This window comes from Stegostoma tigrinum, chromosome 8, assembly GCF_030684315.1.
Source record: "Stegostoma tigrinum isolate sSteTig4 chromosome 8, sSteTig4.hap1, whole genome shotgun sequence".
Taxonomy (NCBI): Eukaryota; Metazoa; Chordata; class Chondrichthyes; order Orectolobiformes; family Stegostomatidae; genus Stegostoma; species Stegostoma tigrinum.
The window spans coordinates 7,783,382-7,800,382 of record NC_081361.1 but is presented as its reverse complement, the minus strand read 5'-3'; the positions used below and the strand labels follow the sequence as shown (position 1 = coordinate 7,800,382).

Below are 17,001 nucleotides of genomic sequence, written 5' to 3'. Positions count from 1 at the left end.
ATTTTCAGAAGGCTTTTGATAAAGTCCCTCATAAGATGTTAGTGGGGAAAGTGAAAGCACATGGGATGGTGGTATTATATTGGTTTGAATCAAAAATTGTTTGACAGTAAAGAGATGGAGAATGGGGATAAATAGGTCTTTTTTCTGAGTGGCAGAGAATGTCCAGTCGGGAACCGCAAGAATCAGTGCTTCGACCCCAGCAATTCACAATATACGTAAATGACCTGGGTGAGAGAACCAAATGCAACATTTCCAAGTTTGCTCATGATACAAAACTTGGTGAGTCTGTGTACCATGAGCAGGAGTCACTTGGAATATTGTGCAGTTTTAGTCTACCTATCTACAAAAGGATATACTTACCATTGAAGGAGTGTAGTGGAGGTTCATTAGGCTGATCTCCATAAGACGCTAAGACATAGGAGCAGAAGTTAGGCCATTCAGCCCATTGAGTCTGCTCCATCATTCAATCATGGCTGATAAGTTCCTCAACCCCATTCTTCTGCATTCTCACTGTAACCCTTGACCCCTTGATAATCAAGAACCTATCTATCTCAGTCTTAAATGCACGCCATGACCTGGCCTCCACAGCCTTCTGTGGCAGTGAGTTCCATAGATTCACCACTCCGTGACTGAAAAAGTTTCTCTTTATCTGTTCTAAAAGGTCTTCCCTTTATTCTAAGGCTGTGCCCTTGAGTGCTAGTCTCTCCTACCAATAGAAGCATCTTCCCTACATCTACTCTGTCCAGGCCATTCAGTATTCTATAAGTTTCAATTAGATCCCCTCTCATCCTTCTAAACTCTAATGACTGCAGTGCCAGAGTCCTCAAATGTTCCTCATACGTTAAGTTTTCCATTCCTGGGAACATTCTCGTGAACCTCCTCTGAGCCTGCTCCAGGGCCAGTATATATTTCATGCAATATGGAGCCCAAAACTTCACACAATAGTTTTGGGATGTCAGGGATACATCTCTGTCCTCTCAGGGATGACAGAACTGTTTTATGAAGAGAGATTGGCTTGCCTGTGCCCTTTATGATTTAGTTCTTGCTCCACTACAGGGAAAGGAGCTGAGAGATTAGCCACAGCAATCCTACACAATTGAACGAACACACCAGTGTTCAGGTGAGTATTTCTCTTTACTACCACTTATGACTTTTCTACTATTCTTTCCTATTCTGAGTTTGATTTACTTGAGTTTGATTTATTGCTGTCACATGTACCAAGATACAGTGAAAAGTATTGTTTTGCATGCTGTGCAGGCAGATCGTACCATAGAAAGTGCATCAGGGTAGCAGATCAGAGTGTAGAATACAGTAATACAGCCACAGAGAATGTGCAGAGAGAGATCAGAATTCATGTTTGAGAGGTCTGTTCAACAGTCTGATATGAGTAGGGAAGAAGCTGTTCTTGAATCTGTTCATACGTGTATTCAAACTTTAATCTCTTGTGCCCAATGGAAGAGGCTGGAAGGAAGTGCAACTGGGGTGGGAGGGAGGGGGCAGGGCTCCTTGGTTATGTTGGTTGCTTTTTTGAGGCAGCAAGAAGTATAGATGGAGTCAATGGGTGGAAGGCTGGTTTGTGTGATCGACTGGGCTGTGTTCACGACTCTTTGTAGTTTTTGTGGTCTCAAGCACAGCAGTTGCCACACTGCATTGAGATGCATCCAGATAGAATGCTTTCTATTGTGCAGCTATAAAATTTGGTCTTTGTGGACATGCTGAATTTCCTGAGCCTACTGGGGAAGTAAAGACATTGTTGAGCTTTCTTGATCATCCCATCAATGTGGGTGGATTCATAATATCTGATTGTGATTTGCACTATTTTTATCATATTTTAATACTATTTTCATAGTGTTTCCAGATTTTTGTGTACGAGATCTACTGGGTAGCAATTTTGTTATTTCTTTCCAATAGTCTTAAACTTAAACAATAGTGTTAGGCTCTTTAAATGTATAGCAGGGACCTTCAATTTATCTGGTACAACGTGACCACCCTAGCTCAAGCGAACCACAGACAGGCAAGGGAATTCCTAGAGGCCTGGTTTTCAGCCCATATTGCAATCAACAAACATGTGGAATTAGACCCCATACACAAACCCTGCATATCAGAACCTGAAATAGCACAACCCAATTTAACAGGCCGGATCATATAAATACCAAGCTGAGAAGAATAACATCGCTTCATCGGGGGCCGCACTGATGATGTTACCTAGCTTGGCGATGAAATATCTGTATGATAACCAGCCAGCTCGGCGAGCAAGCCAACAACATCACCCACAACCTGAGCTATAAATCGTTGCAAGAACCTTAAATATTCTTATCAAAATATAAGGCTTTGGAGTAGATCTGTAGCTTGGGTTGTGGGTATTGATGTTGGTTGGCTCGTCGAGCTGGCTGGTGAATTTTATTCCAGTGAGGGTGTTGTTTATAAGTTTGTGTTTATCTTCTAATTTGGTTCGTTTAATGATGACAAAGGTATTGTCTATGTAGCGTATCCATAGTTTAGATTGGATTTGCAGAAGGGCAGTCCTTTTCCTTCTTTGCATCAAAGACCCATCAAAGATTCCTCACCAGAATAAAATTCACCAGAGAGGAGGAGAAGAACAAACAACTCCCATTCCTGGACATCATGGTAGAGTGCAAGACAAATGGGGAACTGCAAACAAAAGTACACTGAAAAACCACACACACAGACCAGGTATTGAACTTCAATAATAACCATCCCAGCACACACAAAAAAAACTGCGTGCAAACACTATTTAAAAGAGCAACAACACACTGCAGCGACATGGGACTATGCCAAGAGGAGGAGGAATACCTCTTCCAAGTGTTCAAGGATAATGGATATCCAAAGAACTGGTTCAGGGGATGCCTACAGGAATAACATCAGAAAGATTCTACATGTCCCGACGCACTCATCACACTACCTTACATCAGGAACACGTCAGAACTCACAACAAGACTTCTATGACTGCTGGGCATCAGAGTGGCACACAAACCCACATCAGCCCTACAACAAGTGCTCACCCAAACTAAAGACCCACTCTCTGCCATGGACAGGACCAATGTCATCTACAAGATCCCCCTGTAGAGACCGCGAGAAACACTATATCGGACAAACAGGAAGGAAACTAACAACAAGAGCACATAAACACCAATGGCTACAAAAAGACACGACCAATGCTCACTCATCTCAATCCACATGGGCAAGGAGAACCACGACCTCAACTAGGACAACACCAAGATCCTGGGACAGGCGAGGCAGAGAGAAGAACGAGAATTCCTGGAAGCATGGCACTCCATGAAACAGGCTATTAATAAACACATTGAACTTGACCCCATATACATTCCCCTATGGAGGAAACCTGGAAGTGAGGCAATCCATCGCAACGGATCCCGGAGTTTAAAAACCAGGCGGAAAAACACATTGACGCTTCATCAGAGGCTGCACTGAGGATGTTACCAAACATGGTAACAAAACGTCTATGGAACAACAAACCAGCTCGGTGAGCCAACCAACCTCAATTATCAAAATATAATTGCAAGTCTAATGGTATCATGGAACCATCGTCAATTGGTGTGAAAGCACATATGGATCACTATTATCCTTTAGGGAAGAAAATCTGCTCCCTTTAACCTGATCTGGCCTACATATGACCCACAACAATGTGCTTTACTTTTAACTGTCCCCTGGGTAATTCGGAATGGGCAATAAATGCCAGTGAAACCCATACCTCATGAAAGAATAAAAGCTAATTCTCAGGATATGGGGTAGACTATTTAGGGCTGAATTAAAGAAACATTTCTTCACGCAAGGTTAGCGGCTCTACATAATTCTCTATCACAGATGGCTGGGTCACCGTGAACCAGATAGACACATTTTTTAGATTTTAATGACAACAGGGATATGAGGAGGAAGCAGGAGTATAACATTGAGACAGAGGATCAGCTACAATCATATTGAAAGTAGAACAGACTCGAAGGGCCGAATGGCCTACAACTGCTCCTAATTTCTATATTTCTAGGTTTTCATCAGTCAGGCAAGCCCACTGGTCATCTATCTGTGTAAATTCCTGGTTTTAATGTGGGATTTAACTGTTCAAGCTAATGACTGAGAGATGAAGGTATTCTCACTAAACTGCAGGGAGAATTCAGTCATTCTACTTCATCTCCTTATTGTTTGTGGGAACTCGCTGTATGCAATCTGGATCATCTGTAATTCTGTCAAAAACTGGTTACCTTCACAGAGAGTCACTTGTCCACAATTTAGTCAACTGAGCTTCTTTGTGCTATTGTTGATCTCATCTTGTGCCTGGAATCCCCTAACGTAACTGTAATGAGTTTCCAGTCGTTTATGAATGTTACATGTTGTTGAGCTGACCATGTGCACTCTCTCTAATATCATACTGTGTCGCTCACTCAGCATGCACTCAATAGGCTGATGACATCCACTCCAAACAAAAAGGTCTTATTGATTGTCATGATAAAGGCAGTGTTGTGTTGATAAATGTCTTTGATTTGTCAATTTTGCACAGATCTGATGGTTATCGAACAATCTGGTTCCATCATTCTGCATAGCTAGATCCCCTTAGGGGCAGGTCCAGATAAAGGGTAAGGGTCTCAATCATTTGTTCCCGTACCTGACTAGCTCTGGACAGACTAGGTACTGTACATATAAATATATACAGGAGCAGATACTGACTAATTGACTGGACAGTATTAACAGAAGTCGATCATTCCTTTACTATACAGTGTTTACTAATCAGGTACAAGAACAGGTGCTGAAAAAGGTATAGGCTGTACAATACAATAGAATCAATTACAACGATTAATATCTTTATTATATCTTTAACCCAATAAAGTGGTCACAAGGTGCTCCAAAAGTGTATTCTAAAGCAACATCAAGCTACAAATAGCAGCACTGGGGCAAATGACCAGAAACTGCTTTAGCTCAGACAGCTTGGAAGATGTTGAAGGATTTAACTGCAACCAACGTTTGTGCACATTTCTATAAACAATTACTAACACTATTAGTTTATTCAAGTGTTAATTTATAGCTGAAGATGTGAATTTTCATTTAATGTCCACCATATGTACACAAGTAAAACGTGATTAATGCACAATCAATGAATTCCACCTACTTCTAAACGACAATTCAAATTTATATGTACAAACAAAATTTGAAAACAAATTAGTTTAGAAACCTTGGAAAACAAGGTGTTGAGCTGGATGGACACAGCAGGCCAAGCAGCATCAGAGGAGCGGGAAAGCTGAAATATCAGATTTCCTGCTCCTCTGATGCTGCTTGGCCTGCTGTGTTCATCCAGCTCTACACCTTGTTACCTCAGATTCTCCAGCATCGGCAGTTCCTATTATCTCTGAATTAGATGAGAAACCTCCACATTTCTTACAAAGGAACCAAATGTGAGGCAATACTGCTAAAAGGTACTGTAATACTGCAGATTGCTTGAGTTTTTCTATGGTTGAAATGATATCCTTTTCAGATCAGAAGTTAACAAAATGAACCACTAAGGCTGTTAAAAGTACTTTTGCTGCTGAAACATTGACTCTGCAGAGGCAGTGGAAATGGGATTCTATTTGTCAAAATTTCCAAGTGTACAAAAGGTGTAACGAAGCGTGCAAAGCTTTTGAATGTTAAGCAGGTACCAATTGAATCATGGAATTGTCCTTGGAAAACAATTTGACAGTCGATTACTTACATCTAAACATTGAACTTTAGCTGCTTCATTTCTGTCTGGCTTTGGCTTCAAGCCAGCAGTATTAAGTTGGAACCTCTGTTCACACTTTGCATACAGTGAACTTTGCAAGGAAAGATTATTTATATAAAACTGAATGGAATTGCTGATGTAAAGATGTTCCTGGTCTGTATTCCTCAATGTTTAAACAAATATATGTCAAAGGGGCTCAAGGTTAGCTTCCAGTTCTGAGTTCCAAGTTTACTAACGTTACATTTCTCAAATTCACCAACATTCGATTAAAATTACCAGGGTTTATCGGGAAGATGCCAACAAGACAATTGCACGGTTTGCTTCTTCAAGTCACCAAGAAACACCACACCCTGGAAGAATCATTTAAGCTGGAAATACATTTGTTTAGTTTCCATGGTTTCCCGTCTCTGCCTGCTGCCTCTTCTCTCAGTTTCAGAAGCTCTTTTCTCTCCAAGGTCTCATTCTGGAGGAATGTGGTATATATGTTGATTGATGTACAATGTGTGGCCAAAAATGAGCAAGAATGATGCACAAGTTTACTTTCCAGCTTTGGGAGAGTCTACCCTAATATATAGATCACCCAGTTGTTCTCCAAAACCTCAAGCACGTTTGTCTTTTTATCTGGTGCCTTAGTACTTAGGAAGTAGTAGCAGGAGGATATAATTCAGCCGCTTTAGTCTGCCTTGCAGTTCCTTAGACCTTGGCTGATCATCTACTTCACTGCCATTTTCCTGTACTATTCCCAGATCCCTGGACATCTTTAATATTCAGGCATCTATCACAGTCTCCCCTGAACATACTCAATGACTAAACCTCTACAGCCCTCTGGGTAGAAAAATTCCAAAACCCTCCGAGTGAAGAGATTCTTCCTCAATTCCATCCTAAATGACCTGCCCCCTTATCCTAAGGCAAAGGCACTTGGTTCTAGATATAGGTGGTGTCCTACCTGCATCTCATCTGTCTATCCTTTTAAAAATGTTGTAAGTTTCTACGAGGTCACCTCTTTCTAAACGCTAGGGAGCACAGATCCTTCAAAAGCAGTGTCACCATCCCCAGAATTCGGTTTAGTGAAATTTTGTTGCACTCCCTCTGTCTCAAGTCTATTATTCCTTAGGCACGGGGACCAGAACTATGCACAATATTCCAGTCTCAATAGTGTTCTTTTCAGCTGAAGCAAGGCTCCCTTGCTCCTGGTTGCAAATTCTCTTGTGATGGAGGTCAATGGACCATTTACTTCCACATTGCTTTTACAATTTGCATGTTGAATTTCAGTGATGCTTCAACAATTACACCAACATCCCTTTGGACATTAATGCTTCCCAATCTCTCACCATTTAAGAAACATTTTGCCTTTCAGTTTTTCTTAGAAAACTGGACAATTCTACATTTTTTCCACATTTTATTCCACCTGCTATGTTCTTGCCCATTCATTCAGTCTGCCAAAATCCCCTTGAAGCCTCTTTGCATTCCCCTCGTGGCTTGCATTCTTGCTAAGTCTTGTAGCATCTGCAAATTTGGAAGCATTATATTCCATGCCCACCTCCAAATAATTGTAAAGATTGTAAAGAACTGGAACCTTAATCCTTGTGATACTCCAATGGCCACAACCTGATAATGATCTATTGATTCCTACTCTGTTTCCTGACTGTGACATGTTTGACGCTCTGAAAGATTGGGTATTGCTAAGGATACAGTAATACTCTGATCGGATAAACCATAAATTCAGCTAAATTCCCTGAAAATATGTCTGTAGCATATTTAATGTCACAGTTCATCAGTGTTTTTTCACTTACTTAACTGATAGATACCTCACGAGAAACGACATCAGCATCAGCTGTTACCATTTATTACCAATCATTAAGAAGTTCATGCATTCCTTAAGCTCCTATAAATTCAAAGTTGATAAAGAGCTAAACAGTTAAAGATTAGAGTTGAAGTGTGATCACTATCTAACAGTGCACAATAAACAGAGTCCACATCGCTCACACACATATAGGAACCCTGGTTCTCTATCTCATCCAGAGGGATGATCCTGGGGAAACATGGGTCACAGTTTAATGATACAGGATTGGTGATTTAGGACTGAGATGAGAAGAAATATCTTCACCCTGGGATAGGTGAACTTGTGGGATTCTCTACCATAGAAAGTGATTGAGACAAAAACATTGAATGTTTTCAAGGAGGTAGATTTGTTCTCGGGGCTAAAGTGCAAAAAGGGCATGTAGATTGTGTTTCCATGCCAACAGTTCTGTCTCAGTGAAACTCAACACAAGCCAGAGTACTAACACTTTGTCTTTCGCCGAAGTACTTTAAAACCCTCAGAACTCAACAATGAATTTAATAATTTCAGTGTATGAGCACCTCACTCCACATTCATTACTCACCCCCACACTCCCAGGTCCTATTCTGTATGGGTTTACTCCAAATCCAATTCCAAATAGTCACACTTCCTGTTTGCACCCACTCAGCATCTATCTTTCTCCTGGCTTATCATTAACAATCCATTTTATGGTTTCCTTTTCTTTGCTGTCTCATCCTGGGCATTGTGTTCATCTATTCATCTCATTCCCTTTCTTCCCCACTACTCACACAACTCCCCACCTTCATCATCAGTATATATACCACCCTTTCTTAGCTGCTTTCAGTTTTGATGAAATGTCACTGGAATTGAAATGTTAATTCTTTCCCTTTTTCTTTTTCTCTCCACAGATGCTGCCAGACGTGCTAAGTTTCTCCAGCACTTTCTGTTTTTGCTTTAGAGCCCCAATATCCACAATTCTTTGTTTTATTAAGGGTGTGAAGAGTGAAGGCAGGAACAGGACCTTGAGTTAGATGATCAGCTGTGATCATATTGAATGGGAGAGCAGCCTTGAAGGACTGAATAGCCTACTCTTGCTCCTATTTCTATGATTCTATTTGCTGAATGTGCTTTCATCCTCAATCAGCCAAATTATTTTTCTATATTGTTGCCTGTGTCAAATATCTGATCATTTCAAAATCTGATAATCATTGATGCATCTGCTCCTTGTAACATGACAGTATATCTCTTTTGTTCTTTGAAGACTTAAGGAAATGATTGTTTCCAATGATATTTTTCTTCATATTCCTTTTGTTTTGCTGAGAAAGGGTTTTCAGAATATGGGCCAAAGGCAGATATATGGAGCCTGGGTCAACCATGATCTCATCAAATGGTGGAACATGCTCAAGAGGCTGAATGACTGATTCTCATTTCTGTGTTGCCATTGACTAGGCATTTGATCCAACAATGTCTCCCTCTGTCTTTAAGTGAGTTTTATCCTGCCTGTAAGGGACACTTGGTACACTCCTGTAACTAAAATACTGGGATCTAAGAATCCTAATTTAAAGTCTGAGGTGTATTATCCTCCCTTGAAGCATACATAGAATCATAGAGTCCCTACATGGTGGAAGCAAGCTGTGTGTCCCATTGAGCCTGCGCCGATCCTCCAAAGAGCATCTCATCCAGGCCCACAATCCCCCTACCCTATTGCTATAAGCCTGCATTTACCGTGGCCAAACCACCTGATATGCATATCTTTGGACTGTGGGAAGAAACTGGACCACCCAGAGGAAACCCACACAGATATGGGGAGAATGTCTGTGTGGGGTTTGTACAGTTGCTCAAGGCTGGAATCAAACCCAGGTCACTGAAGCAGCAGTGCTAACCACTGAGGAACTGTGCCACCCAATATGTCAGTTTCCAAAAACATTCAAAGCCTGCCCATCCCTCACAGATATTTAATAGATCCTTGTTCATGTCAGGCATGTCCAAAAATTTCAAAGGAAGGTCAAAACTCGTATCACAGGGTGAACAGCTTACTGTCACCCTGAGGCAACTAGGGATGCACGCTAAATACTGGCTTAGCCAGTGACATCTACATCCACGAATGATTTTTTAAAAAAAATTGTCTAACTGCTGAGAACTCGACTCACAAAAGCCTTTACTTCTCATTTCGCAGATAGTAGGAAGTGACAATGTCAAGGCCAGATCTCACCCACTCTTTGATCAAGGTGTAACCCTTGTTCACAATTCCACTTCATTCTTGTAGCATTAGAAGGTAATTCAATCTTGAAGTTTTACACACGCTTCCTGCAATAACAACAATGGCAGCTGGTTGTAAGATTTCTGTTGGATTTTCTGTTTGGAATGACCAACACTGCACTTCAAGTAAACATTCTCTACTACCATGTTTTATGCCAGTTAGTCAGGCAGGGAAGGATATAACTGGAGCCAATCTTTGCGCACTTTTGTAACCATTCATTTTCCACAACAGGGAATGGTTGAGCATTTCACCCTGAGGAACATCTGCAGTTTGTGGGCTCTATCCTGTTGCCTGTTAGGGCGGCACGGGTGGCTCAGTGGTTAGCACTGCTGCCTCACAGTACCAGGAACCTGGGTTCAATTCTACCCTTAGGTGACTGTCTGTGCGGAGTTCGCACATCCTCCCTGTATCTGTGTGGGTTTCCTCCCACAGTCCAAAAATGCGCAGGCTTGATAGATTGACCAGTGTTCAGGGGTGTGTAGATTAGGGGGACAGGTCTTGATGGGATGCTCTTGAAGGTCAATGTGGACTTGTTGAGCTGAATGGTCTGTTTCCATACTGTAGTGGTTCTATTCTATGAAAAGTTGGGTTTGACCATCATTATCAGGAAGACAAATGTCATGGTCTCGGAGACTGTCACACTCCCATCTATGAGCACTGACAATGTGACCCCAGATGTTACTTGGATCTTCACATTATCTAGACTCCACAGTCACCAGCAAATTGTCCCTCGATGCTGAAATCAGAAGATGAATTGTCAAACCTGCAGTTATGTTGTCTCAGCTGAGCAACATCATGACTGAGAACATCATACTGCATTTCGACCAAGCTTGTTCCCTGCACTGCATTTCTCTGCAGTGCTGAGGCCTGGATAATGTAGGCTCAGCTGGAGGCAAGGTTGAACAGCTTTCACTTTCACTGTCCCAGACACATGCTCAACATTGCTGGGGTGGCACAAGTTCACTAACTTAGGGGGTCCTGGAGTGTACTAATTTCATCAAGCAACAAAGTCTGCACTTGCTCAGTCAGTGAAAAATGACAATGTGAATCCAAATCCTAACTGCATGCTTTACTGGCTGCGGGGTCACGACATCCTGGACTTTAATATATCCCTTATCAGGACACCTTCAGATGAGGCATGATGAAAGAGGATATTGATCTTGACACCTGGGAGTCGCTAACTGACAGCCATGACTATTTGCCAGGGAATTGGAAGGTCGAGCAAAGATAAACACCCTCAGCTGGACAAGAATTGAGCCCAGAGAATGTAAAGACTAGGGACCCACTCTTTCCCTCTGTAGTAATTGTGATTGAGACTGCCCTGGCAGAGAGATGCTCCTAAGTCACACTATACAGTGTTGAATGTGGAACAAAAACAAAAGTTGCTGTAAAAGCTCAGCACATCTGGCAGCATCTCTGAAGAAAATATCAGAGTTAACGTTTCAGAGGAAGTTCTGAGGAAGGGTCACTGAATCTGAAACATTAAAACTTTGATGTTTGCTTCAAGAATGCTGCCAGACCTGCTGAGTTTTACCAGAAACTTCTGTTTTTGTTCCTGATTTACAACATCCACAGTTCTTTCGGTTTTTATTTTGTGTTGAATACAGAGTTCATACTACAACAAAAACCATTGACTCACTACTACAAAATATTTCCAGAATTACAGATTACAAGCACACACTTCCTAACCCAAGTCAGTGTTTATTTAACGAACACAGAATTGATGCTCAGTTGATGATTGCTATCTGTATAAATACAATGAATATGTAATTAACAAAAGCTCAGGCAAGAAGCAAGGTTTTAAAGAGCTTCTTGCAGGAAGGAAGAGATGTCAAGCATCTAAGAGGTTAGTAGAAGGAATTCCAGAGTTGAGGATTTATGATGTGAATGCACAGTCACCAGTGGTGGAGTGTTGAGAATCCGGGATGGCCAAAAAGCTGGAATTACAGGAGCATGGACATGGTAGAGGTTTTTAGGACTGGAAGAGATTACAAAGAGGGAAAAGGGCAAGACAATGAAGGGATTGAAGACAAGGATGAGAATTTTAAAATGGAGGCGTTTCTTAACCAAAAGTCAATGTAAGGCCATGAGAGATAAGAAAACATGTAGCCTTTAGCCCCATTTACTCTATCATTCTATAGGATAAGGTCCGAACCCACATTGCTCATGTCCACTTTTCTACCCTTTTCAAATTAGTCTTGATTTCCTGACTGATCAAGAATCTATCTATTTCAGCCTTAAATATATACAAGGACTAGCTATGAAGAAAGGTTGAGTAGATTAGGATTATTTTCAATAGAAAGACGAAGATTGGGGGGGTGCTGATTAAGATCTACAAAATCATGAGGGGTATAGACAGGGTGGATAGCAAGAAGCTTTTTCCCAGAGTGGGGGATTCAATTACTAGGGGTCATGAGTTCAAAGTGAGAGGAGGAAAGTTTAGGGGAGATATGCGTGGAAAGTTCTTTACAGAGAGGCTGGTGAGTGCCTGGAATGCATTGCCAGCGGAGGTGGTAGACGCAGACATGATAGTGACTTTTAAGATGTATCTGGACAGGTGCATGGACGGGTAGGGAGCAAAGGGATATAGACCCTTAGAAAATATATGACAGGTTTAGACAGAGGATCTCGATTGGCTCAGGCTTGGAGGGCAAAGGGCCTGTTCCTGTGCTGTAATTTTCTTTGTTCTTTGTTCTTTGTTCTTTGACTCTTCTTCCACAGCTCTCTAAGGCAAGGAGTTCCAAAGACTCTCAACCTTCTGAGAGAAGAAATTCCTCCTCATCTCACCCTTTTCATTCTGAGATTAGGCTCGCTGGTCCTGGACTCTCCCATGAGAGGGAACATCCTCTCAGCATTGATGCAATCAAGTCTCTTAAAAATTCAAAATGTTTCATAGAACATAGAACATAGAACATTACAGCACAGTACAGGCCCTTCGGCCCTCGATGTTGTGCCAACCTGTCATACCGATCTCACGCCCATCTAACCTGCACTATTCCAAGTACGTCCATATGTTTATCCAATGACGACTTAACGACTTTCAATGAGATCATCTCTCATTCTTCTACACTTCAGTGAGCAGAGTCCCAACTTGTTCAGCCTTTGTTCATACTACAATCCCTCCAGACCAGGGACCAGGGATCATCCTAATTAATTTTCTGCGAACTGCTTCCAATGAAATGATATATTTCCTTAAATAAGGGACAAACCTGCTCACTGTACTTCAGATGTGGTCTTGCCAGCACCTTGTACACTGGCAATAAGACTTTCCTACACTGATACTCCTGATACGTCCAACCTCATTGAAAGGCATTTGGATGAATACAAAGTTGAGCAGGAAATGGGCCATTGTGCAGGGAAATGGGATGAGCATGGATGGACGTTTTAGTCGTTTAGACCAGTTTGGGCTGAAGAGCCTGGCTCCATGCTGTAGGATTGTATGATTCTAATGGCCAATATTCTATGAGCTTCCCTGATTCCCTGCTGCATCTGTGTGCTAACTTTCCAAGTTTCCTGCGCATGTCCCACCGTGTCCCTTTGGGTTATAGCTTTCTCCGTTTAAATAATACTGTGTTTATTTGTTCTCCCTTCCATAATTTTCCCACATTATTCTCCATTTTTTCAATGTTTTGCTGACTTAACCAATCAAACCTCTCTGTTAATTGTATCATCCTTACAATTTACCTTTCTGCCTACGTTTGTGTCATCTTCACATTTGTCTACTGCACATTGACTTCCTTCCTCTAATTCAGTAATAGATATTGTAAATGGTTGTGGTCCCAGTACTGATCTCTGTGGAACCCACTGGTCATGGGTCACCAATCTGAAAAATAACCCCTTATCTTCACTGATTGTTTCCTGTCAATTGGCTGGTTCTCCATTCTCCCTAGTTCACTGGTTGGGATGGGAGAGCTAGGATTGGAGGATGGGGTGTGGGATCTGGAGTGAGATTATAGAAGGTGGACTGAGGCCGGTCGGAGGGAGATTGTGGAGGGTGGAGTGTTGGGGGTGTTGTTGGAGAGAGATTGTGGAGTGTGGTGTGGTGGGGTCTGAGAGAGATTGTGGAGGGTGGAGTGGTGGGGTCTGAAAGAGATTGTGGAGGGTGGAGTGGTGGGGTCTGAGAGAGATTGTGGAGGGCTGAGTGGTGGGGTTTGAGAGAGATTGCGGAGTGGTGCAGTCTGAGAGAGATTGTGGAGGGTTGAGTGGGACGTGGGATCTGAGACAGATTGTGGAGGGTGGAGTGGGCGGTGGAATCTAAGAGAGATTGTGGAGGGTGGAGTGGGGGTGTGTCGGAAAGAGATTGTGGGGTGTGGAGCAGTGGGGTCTGAGAGAGATTGTGGAGGGTGGAGTGGTGGGGTCTGAGAGAGATTTTGGAGGGTTGAGTGGCGTGTGGGATCTGAGACAGATTGTGGAGGGTGGAGTGGGCGGTGGAATCTAAGAGAGATTGTGGAGGGTGGAGTGCAGGGTGTCAGAGAGAGGTTGCGGAGTGTGGAGTGGTGGGGTCTGAGAGAGGTTGTGGAGTGTGAAGAGGTGGGGTCTGAGAGCGATTGTGGAGGGTGAAGTGGGGCGGTACCGGAGAGAGATGGTGGAGAGTGGAATCAGGGGGTGCTGGGTCAGAGAGAGATTGTGGAGGTTGGAGTGGAGTGTAGGAGAGAGATTGTTGAGGGTAGAGTGGGGGGTTAGGAGAGAGATTGTGGAGTGTGGAGTGGTGGGGTCTGAGAGAGATTGTGTAGGGTGGAGTAGGGGTCGGAGAGAGATTGTGGAGGTGGAGTGGGGGTTAGTGGGGAGATTATGGAGGGTGGAGTGGGGAGTGAGACTGAGATTGTGGAGAGTAGAATGTTGGGGGGTGGGGGCTTGCGGTTACTGCACTGGACTTGTTAAAACAGCTCTGAGTGTTGGGTGATGAATGGGGTAATGCCTGTGATTTTCAAAAAAACTTTCACGTGATAGCTCTGCCAGTAAAAAAGTGATCAGCAATGCTAGGAAATGGAATCTCTCATCACACTGGAGGCCTGTGATGAAGTATACCGGACAAGACAGACCAGTGTGTCACATTCACTTTGAGCAGACCCCTTGAGAAGATGGTGGCAAGACATCTTCTTCAACCTGCAGTCCATGGGATGATGGGTATCTGCTTGACATCTCCAGGAGCTGAGATGGCAATACATTGGCCCAGGGCTGGGGTTCTGTGTAGTTCCAGGCAGGGAGTGAGTTGCTTTCTCTCTCTCCCTCTCTGACTCCTTGAGTTCTCTACCAGTGCAAGGGCTGATGCACAAACCCAATGCCTCACTTTCCCACTTTTCTGGTATTTGGTGATCATGCTGCTTGATTATGAGAGAGGGGCTGCTCCCCCCAGCACTGAAGTTACATCGAGAGAAACTCGGGCAGACGGTAGGCTGTTGCTCTATCACACTAACGCTGAGCTGACCTGGATCTGTAAGACTGGAGAGTTGACCTGCTTTTGCTGATGATTGAAGCGCCAATCTTGGGATGGGATCAAGATAAAACAAGTCCTGAATTGGGATGCAGTATTTGCTCAGCCCATCGGAGCAGGAGAATGAGAGCAAGGCATGGGGCCAACTCCTGTCCTGCTGAGGCTAGTATCTATCCAGAACAACTTTACTATTGCACTGTCTCTCTCTGTCTGTCTGTCTGTCTCTCTCTCTCGGGTATGCAGAACATGTACAATCCTGTTATAACTTTCTTGATGAATGTTTTTTTTCTGAAGTAGTTTAAATAGATTCTTCCTATTTTATAGTGCTAGGTTCCAATGCACAAGTGCAGGGAGCAAAGGAAGAGAGATACTTTGAGTCAGACAGGAACATATTATGGTTTAAACAAGCTATCAAAAGGGATGCATTCAGTAAATTGCTAATAACTTGAATGCTGATGCTCCCTGCAGCTTTTCATCCAACAGACTGAAAGCAGTGAGGTCATGAAGTGATCTAAACTCCCACAGGCTGTCTCCAAATCCAGAACAAAGTGGAATTCTGTCAGGATTGAATTGTGAAGGGGAACTCTCTCAATATAGCTTGGAGTTGAAGCTTTCTCTCACGGTTTCTTTCGGTAATGTAAGACAGTCCTTTCCACTGGAGTGGACTGCATGTTACATTAAAGCCCATGAGGAGGTATCAGACAATGGTGACCCGAAGGTTGTTTATTGAGCTAGGTCTGAAGGGAAGGAAGTGAGACATGGAGAGATGCCAGTAGGGAATTCCAGAGCTTGGCACAATGACCAGTGATGGAGGAGCGATTGAAATCTGGGATGCATGAGAGGCCAGAGTGCAATGAATACATTGATCTATCACAGGAGGGCTTTTGAATTTGTTCATGGGACATTGGTGGCTCTAGCCAGGCCAGCATTTATAGCCTGTTCCTAGTTACCCTTGAAAAGATGGTGAGTTGTCTTCTGGAACGGCTGCAGTAATAAGGAAGAGCTGAGGCCCTGGCGGGATTGGTAAATAAGGATGAGGATTTTAAAACAGAGGTGGTACAGGGGAACAGGGGTAGGGGGATTGGGTTGGAGGGGAGTTGGATTAGAATTAGTGAGGGGCATGAGAGAGAGTAGGGACCGAGATAAACTGTGAAGGTAAGCATTTATCTAGAGGCTGGTGGAATTAAGAATTCAGCAGGAAATTTGTTTCAGGCTTGAACCTTTAAATGCTTGTCTATGTGTGTGTGTGCTTTGTTGCAGCCCCCTGGTGCACACACTTTGAGAAAGCTGTAACGTGAGATGTTGGCGATGATGCTCACTGTCCTGGCCATTTGCCTCAGTATCCTCCTGGAAATGGGTGACTGCCGACTGCCTATCAGCGCTCTCCGGCAAAAACGCGACAAGGTCTCAGCCAGAGGTCATCATATTAACCACACGGTGATGATCAAACAGCAGCCCATTGTCTTTAACCATGTCTACAACATCAACGTGCCCATGGATTCGCTATGTTCCATCAGGTTGGACAGCTCCTCAGAACAGACTGAGTCTATGCAGGATGAGGACATGAGCCAAGACAGTGAACAAAACCTGGAGAGTCAGGTAGCTTTCACTCACAACATCCACATTCCAAAACAGATGTGTGACTGCCCGCATTTCAACCTGCTCCAGAGCACCCTTGAAAGGATCAAAATGCTGGAGAGAGAGATATCTATCGTCAGGCAGCAGTGCAGAACCGGCTGCTTGGGACAGGGATCAGCTTCAGGTAGGACATCTCTCCCATC

General features: G+C 43.2%; 1 protein-coding gene across 9 annotated transcripts in view; it reads left to right on the top strand.

The window, feature by feature from the left end:
* Window positions 1-17,001, top strand: part of tnr (tenascin R (restrictin, janusin)) — a 153,135-nt gene that overhangs the window by 38,660 nt on the left and 97,474 nt on the right. For 5 of the 9 annotated variants that reach the window (XM_048539987.2, XM_048539991.2, XM_048539989.2 and 2 more), the window contains exon 2: window positions 16,481-16,982. In XM_048539987.2, coding sequence (XP_048395944.1) covers window positions 16,520-16,982 — 463 coding nt within the window. In that variant the 5' untranslated portion in view covers window positions 16,481-16,519. Of the gene's footprint in view, window positions 1-1,056; window positions 1,121-15,773; window positions 15,853-16,480; window positions 16,983-17,001 lie in introns of those variants that run through there. The other 4 variants (XM_048539986.2, XM_048539984.2, XM_048539983.2 and 1 more) reach the window with 2 other exon arrangements.